Source organism: Lissotriton vulgaris, chromosome 1_2 (assembly GCF_964263255.1).
Source record: "Lissotriton vulgaris chromosome 1_2, aLisVul1.2, whole genome shotgun sequence".
NCBI lineage: Eukaryota > Metazoa > Chordata > Amphibia > Caudata > Salamandridae > Lissotriton > Lissotriton vulgaris.
This window is the reverse complement of record NC_141686.1, coordinates 183242161-183249982: the sequence shown is the minus strand read 5'-3', so window position 1 is coordinate 183249982 and position 7822 is coordinate 183242161. Positions and strand designations below refer to the sequence as shown.

Here is a 7822-nt window from a genome sequence, read left to right as displayed (position 1 = left end):
TTATGAGAACTATAGTACAATCCATGTGGCTGATCTAGTCTACATGAGAGGTTGCTTGTAGATTTACAAGCCAACGTGGTTCTACCAACAAATGGGGCAAATGATTCATAATCGTGATTTCCACAGAGCATCAAATATGTATCTGTAACTCTTCATATTTTTTTTTCATTTAGTTGGGCCCTCAAACAGGTATTTGTCTAACCACATTGCAACGTAGTCCTGTTTGGAGACTTTTACCCATGGGCCCTGAAGCAGCTCAAGGGATACGCAGACCGAGTATTTATATAACAATTAATTCATTTATTTATTTATGAGTTCTAATAAAGAAAACTCAACCCAAGCTCATCAGTTCACTGGCAACTGAATTACAGAGCAGCCAGCTTCAAATGACAGACAAGGGACACACAGCACCTCAGTACAAGTCAACACTAAGCACTAACCAGAAGGAAGAATGAAAAATGCAATGAAGGGTGCCAAAGAGAGGGGTATTACAAACCATTGAGAGATACCATTGATAGGTACAGATCTGAGATGCAGAATCAGAAGCGGCCAGAAAGTGTAATCAATTAGGGCCAGTGAGAAATAGTGAAAGATATAGTACTCATTTTATGGTTCAAATGTCTTTATTAGTTTTTTATAAGAGAATAAAAACAATAAAAGGCCTTTCGCCCATAAGCAATGTTACCTGTATAAATTCCCTGAACAACCCCAATACTCTGTAGTGTAGTTCCTATTTTCCCTATAGGCCCTGCGCATTGGAATAACATAAACAGCAGTGTAGACATAGAAGTGCGGTCTTCCAGGTCTCTACTGACTATGCTAAACTTAATTGGGTTTGTACCAACTAGCTCAGAGGTCACTGGAATCTTTCTTGACTGAATAGGAAGTGATCAGCTTCCCTGGCACATACAAGAAGGGATTCAGTTTTCCAACAACCGCATAAACATGACAACTTTGCTCCTTAGAATAAGAGTCCATCTCTAGAGTCGTGTGAAACAATAGACAGTTATTTTACTCAGTCAGTTGTGCAAATTACTTTCACCAAGGTGCAGAGAATAGAGAGACAGGCGTTTTCAATAAAAGGTATTATTTATTGAACAGTCTTTCTTCTCATGCAAGAGAAATGAATTGCCACAATTGCAAGACTTGTTATTATAAAAAGTGCGTACAGTAAAAAGAGGATTGCGAAATAATACTGTAAAAGCATTGATATGGTTTCTTAGCCATACAATGGTTTAAAATGAATAAAATATATACATTCATATATACATTAGGCTAACGTACTCAACTGGTGCTTCTAACTACGCCTACCCCAGTGTACCTGACCTAAGCCTAATACTTGGGAGGGAGTAAGTAAGTAGCAGTTTAGGTTAAGTTGGTTTTGCCAAGGTTTGCTTCAAGAATTCTCTCCAAGGGTTTAGTCAACACCATACCTCTGGAATAGAATGTTGGAGGTCTTGTATCTCCTTCCAGGACTCGATATCCCAGTCACTCGCAAGAGTAGGCTGGAAACGCCAGAGATGGATTTTCTCGGCAAGAGAAAAGACAGGGTCTCTCTCAGCGCGTCAAGGAGGAGGAGGGGCAGCGTCCGTGGGCTGCTTGCATCTGCTGGGCTCTGCAAGGGACAGCTGTTCGGCTCCTGTATTCACCACACCATAGTTCGCGCTTTGCTTAAGGCAACACTGGTATTATTTATACCTGAAAGGTGTCTTGTTTGACGTAAGTTTTTGGACATAAGACGTCAATAAAGACGTCACTCGGAAGTGATCGTCCTTTCAGTGCTCATTAGAGTTCTATTACTAATCAAAACATAACAAGCGGGGTTTTCCCAGGTTGCTGGGTTTTATCTTGTTGAAGAACTCGGAGTGTAATCTAGGAATCTTAGATAGTGGCTTCTGCTGTGTCATGTACTGTAATGAGCTGTAGAGGCGAGTTTCTGAACTATGGCTGACATATGGCTCTGATAGTTTATGCCATTATAGGGGTATGAATGGATTATAGCCATGTAGGGGCATAAGGTCACAATATTGCTTGGGGTCCTAGATTAGAACACGACAACTCATAGTACTGAATTCAAGCAAAAGGAAGGCAAACAATGAAGAATTAAATTCGGTAGAGTTTGAACAGAAAAGTTCTCAGTTTTCTTTTGAAGACTGGTCAAGATTCAAACACTTTAATGTTTGCTCCATACCAATGGTAAAACTCCATAATAGCCTCGTTTGGCTGCTGACCAGTTGTTAAATATATTGTGTGTTCCAGTGTGACATTCTAGAGGCTCCTCAGACTCTTGTTACGACCGGATAGTTTGATGGTGGAGAGCAGATTTTCAGGTGTGTTGAGTGAGTGGTAAGGCATTCTGTTAATGCAAGAAAACTTACATTATATTCTGGTTCCGAAAGGCAATGGTATTCTTGGAGAAGCATGGGGAAGTGATCATACTTTAAAGTGCTAGTGATAAGTCTGGCAACAGAATCTAACCATTTCAATTGTTGTTAATTAAGAAACAGTAACACCAACTTGGACAGATTTTCTTAATAAACCTTGCATAGAACCATTGTCTGTACAAACAGTCTGTCATATTTGCCCTGGAGGAAATATTTGAGCTTCTAACAGCAAAAACTGCAGTTTGTGTTACAGAGGCTACATGTGCAGCATTACAAGCCTGAAATAGAGGTGATTCGACTGAAAGGCCAAGAGGTTTCACCACAATAATGACATGGCAGAGAAATCTTCAAAACTAAATCCGCCTTGTCACATCTTGTTAACTCTATAGTAGTTTTAGCAAAAAGCAGGAAGCATTCTTTTTTCTTGGATTCAAATTGAGAATCTTGCTGGTATCCAGTCTTGTATATTTCACAAACAATCGTTTCATGTGATCCTATCTTGTAGCAAGCAGATATATCTGGGTCGGACCTGCTTATTGGTGAATACCCAATCCTGCCTTCCACTCAGCATTCTGAGTGGCTGCATGCATTGAATGAATAAAATGGAAGCCAGGGGTATCTGCTGGGGACACCACAAGTCACAGGGGTAATCTAATATGCACAGTTCCATAACATAATCTTTTTAGCCAAGAACAAGTCAATGCACATGTAGATCTGCAGTATCCACAGGAGCCTGTGATTATTAATCATGTCAGAAGCTGTCCATAACATGGGACAAAAGCTTGCCTTTCAGTGGAGTAATTTTCTCAACGCTCTTTTTACATCATGGTTTCTAAGGCTGTAGATCATAGGATTTAACATTGGTATAACAACTGTGTAAAACAAGGATAGCACTTTACCCTGTGTCTTCGAAGAGATAGATTGTGGTTGCAGATACATGATGAAAATAGTCCCAAAGAATAAAGAGACCAGGGTGAAGTGTGAGGCACATGTGGAAAATGCCTTATATCGCCCTTTCAAAGATTCGATCCGCAGGATAGTAGAGATGATATAGCAATAAGAGGTGGTGATTAGCCCACATGATGAAATGCCAACAAAAGACACAAAAACAAAAATGACCACCTCATTAGTGGTGGTGTCCGAGCATGACAGCTTCAGGAGTGGTGAGAAGTCACAGAAAAAGTGGTCAATTACATTAGACCTACAGAAAAATAGACTAAAGGTAAGGATGGTTTCCCCTACTGCGCTGAGAACACTCCAAAGATATGTAGCAACTGCAAAATTAACACATTTTCTTTGACTCATTATAACTGGATAAAGCAATGGTTTACAAATGGCTACATACCGGTCATACGCCATCACCCCCAAAAGAATACTCTCAGAATTTCCAAACACAGTGAAACAAAAGAGTTGAACAGCACAGGCAGAGAACGTAATGGTCTTCTCCACAGAAATTAGGTTTACAAGCATATTAGGTGTGATTGATGAGGAATAACAGAGATCAACAAAGGAAAGGTTACAGAGAAAATAATACATGGGTGTGTGGAGGTGAGGATCAGTCACTATCAATGAACAAATTAATGAATTACCCAGCATGGTTACAATATAAACCAACATGAAGATTACAAAGAGCAGGATGTCTAGCTGAGAATTAGTGGTGATTCCCAGAAGAATGAACTCAGTCACTAAAGTGTGATTTAATCCTTCCATAACTTATTGCAGGTGACATTGAAAATTCTCTGGTAATAACTGTTAATATCACAGGTAACCAAACATATCCCTGCTAGTTTGGCATTATCCATTAGAATTTCAAAAGTGATAGCGCACAAATGTCCACGGTAATTACAAATCTTCCTTCATAAGTATCTAGTTTTTGAAGGGAGACAGAAGCAAAAATTCAACATTAAATTAGTATTTTTAATACACAGATGCAGGGATTATGAAACATTGTGAAATATTCTTCCAAAACATTGATATTTTATTTAAAATAATGTGTCTTGTGAATCACATTATTCCATACTTTTCATTCAATTATATATATAAAATCAGAGCAAAAACAAAAATATTAAAACACCTCAATATTTCTTAGCTAGAAATGAGCTTGCCCACTATCAATATTTGCTATGTGTGCTGGTAATCATTATCCGGTAGCTTCAATGGTCTTCTGTGAAAAGTACTTCTAATGGACCATTAGTCGCATCTCCATGGGCACTCCTTTCGGTTCCCTATAAAGAACTAGGACTCCAAAAGTTGTATGTAGTTGCTCAATACGTTTTCTTTATTGTTACTCCAATGTTTTCTTCATAGAGCCCCTACATCTCCACTCTGTGTATTGCTGGAGGAATAAGCCTAACCCCTTCCCGATATCTTTATTAGCCCCCCCCCCGAAGTTTGACTCTAGTTGCGCCTTTCACATACACGGCATATATATCTTCAAAGTACATATATATAGACTTCAGAATAATATATTTGTACTTCCCTATGTGCACCTACCTTTCAATATTCTGTCCCTCGATAGTCTGTCCTCAATATTTCTGTATGTCAATGTATTTCATTTAGATATTCAGTAGTACAATCGCAGAGACCTCAGTGAGAGAGATTTGCTGTTCTCACTGGCAATCTGCTTGGCTGGTGATCAATTGGAGTGTGTTGTTACCTCTCACTTATAGGAGGATATATTCAACATTTGGGGAGCCTAACATCCCAATTGAATTACTTCCAGACTTCCATCATGCTTCCATTTTATGAAAACATTGCAGGTACGTGATCAAGAAGTGTAAAAAAAATGGGTCATTAGTCCTGATGGTGGAAGCTTCAGTAAAAAAATAAAATATTGTGAGGGTAAACAACAAAAGTCACAAAAGTAACCTGTGCTTAAACCTTTGGTAGCTTGGCACAAGAGCTGTTGGGTTTAACTTAGATGCAATGCTGCTCACAAACAGTAATACAATTAAAATACAACACAAGAAAAAGCCTAAATGTATTTAGTAATAAATCAAATGACACCAAATGATCACAATCTAATCAGTAGAACCAGAGATATTTGTGTTTAAAAGAGCACAAAGCCCCAATGGTGGGTGTCTGGTCTCGCTAGACTGGGGACATGTTTTAAGTTCAGGCCGACCTTGATGGAGCACAGGTTGGATACCGGGATCAGGTTAGTTCTGCTGGATAATTACCTTCCTAAAGTCCATGCAAAGTGTACCATTCACCTTGGCAAAGGCAGCAAGGAGGATGCTGTCTGCAAGAGGACCAGGTTGTGCATCGCATACAGTCGTGGATATAGCCCAAAGAGACGGTAGTTGCTGGAGCTTCATGCTGGTTGATCATCACAGATGGTTACTGTTGGTGTAAAGAGCAAGTCCTGCAGGAGCTTTATGCTGGTGATTGTGACAGGCTGTTGATTCTCAGCATCAAGTGGTCTCTTCGCAGTCGCGTGGAGCCCAAAACTTTAATATGTTCACATTTTCTTCAGGACCTGTTCTCACCAATGCTAGTCAATGTCCAGGACCTGGGGCACCTCTTGGGATCAGGCCTCATTCCAGCAAAGTCCAGGAGCACAGCCCAGGTGCTAGTCAGCTGTGCAGTTGCAGAGAGGCCTATGGAAGCTTGTATGTTCCTGTAGCTTATATAGGTCAGTCAACTGACACTTGAAGTCACTCTGGGTGGCTTGGGTTCAAGGCAAGCAGGTCAATCCTTTCTTCAGTCAGCCGGTTGTCACTGTTTGTCAGACAGCAAAGCAGTCCCTTTTCTGAATCTTCCACAGGTCTATGAATGTTCATGATAAGGTGCTATGAAGGTCTCAACATCAGGAGCAGCCAACCCAACTTGAACGTTAGGATGGCAATGTGGACTTGAGGTTCTGCTATGCCACCTTCTGCTTATTATGTTGTAAAATATTACCCTCTGATCTACATTATTTGGCCATAATACTCATTCTTTCCGTATGCATCATCTAAAACTAAAAGAAAATCTGTCATCAACATATCTTTCACTCTTTCTATGCCACATATATATGTGCCCTCGTCTCTCCTGACCTTACCTTCCCCCTCCCTCTCCCCCTTCCCCCAACCCTCCCCCTCTCCGCTCCTACTCTTTCCAGCTTCTGTCCTCCGCCCTCACACGCCCTTGCCCTTTGTCCCCACCCTGTTTTTCTGTGAACCTCTTCCCTCGCCACTTGAGACTGATCTATTTTATTTGATGCCCGATGGAGCTACCTGGTTTAGCTATAGGGAAGATGGCCGTGGATTCCCTTCTTGGTCATCACCTACCCAGTTGGTCTTTAGACAGACTTCCTTTCGTCTCTAAAGTTGTCTCTTCCCTTATCCTCACTCTCTCTCCTCCCCTACCCCCCACTACTTTCTCTCTCCTTTCTCTCCTCCCCTAATATATTGCTGACTGTTTGATTTAATGTTTACTTGTTGTTCTTTTTCTGGTATATTGTTGAACCACATTGTTGCACTTCCTTTCGACTCTCCTGTCGTCTCCTCTCGCATCCTCCCTCTATTTATGTCTCTCCTTCCCTCCTCTCTCAATGTATTGAGACTGAACTATTTTGTCTGATGCCCGATGGAGCTACTTGGTTTAGCTATAGGGGAGAAAGGTCGTGGATTCCCTCCTTGGTCATCACCTACCCAGTCGGTCTTTAGGCAGACTTCTTTTTGTCTCTCCTTATTGTCTCTTCCCTAGCTCCTATCCTCTCTCCCCTGTATCTCTCCCCTTCCTGCTACTCTGTCTACCCCCTGTCCTTTGTGCCCTTTGACTAAGCACTCCCTCTCCCCTTGTTGTGGAAAGATCCAATATTTATACTCTGGAGTCTCAGCGTACCCGCTGAGAGAGTCCACTGCGCCAAGGGAGCCACTCACATTTGAGGTATGGTATGGCATCCCTTGCCAAAGCACTCCCTCTCCCCTTTTTGGGGAGGGATCCAGTATGTAGGCCTTGGAGTCTCAGACCCCTCTGAGAGAGTCCACTGTGTAAAGGGAGCCTTCTCGCAATAGAGATAGGGAAGGGATACCACTTCCCCAGGGATCACAGCTTACTGGACTTTGGACGTTGCCTTGACTCGTCTACCGGTTTGTGTCCCCGTCACCCTTCCCCTCCTCTTCCCATGCTGTGTCTCTCACCGTCCCCTCCTCTTTCGCGCCTTCATTATCTGTCTACTTCCCCTGCTCCAACCCCCCTCCCCTGAATCTCTCACCTTGCCTGCTTTTCCCCTTATTTGTTTGTGCTTATTGTTTATCTCGACCTTACAAGTAACTATGTTGCCATGCTCTAAGAACTGTCTAACCTTTGTAATGATGTAACCTGTAACTATGATCTGATGCTCATGTAAAGCGCTCTGATACCTCCTGGTCTAGCCAGCGCTATGTAAAACTTTTAAAATAAAATAAAAATAAAAATGCCTAGTGCAGCTTTGTGAAGAGGTATTTTCTGAC

At 41.5% G+C, this 7822-nt stretch overlaps 1 protein-coding gene across 1 annotated transcript; it reads right to left on the bottom strand.

Annotated features, from left to right (window-relative positions):
- Window positions 1–3173: 3173 nt before the first annotated feature.
- On the bottom strand, window positions 3174–4100 carry LOC147734854 (olfactory receptor 5AR1-like). Its single transcript, XM_086953652.1, has one exon. It carries the CDS (start codon window positions 4092–4094, stop codon window positions 3174–3176), a length of 921 nt encoding a protein of 306 aa, XP_086809778.1. The 5' UTR covers window positions 4095–4100.
- Window positions 4101–7822: the final 3722 nt, after the last annotated feature.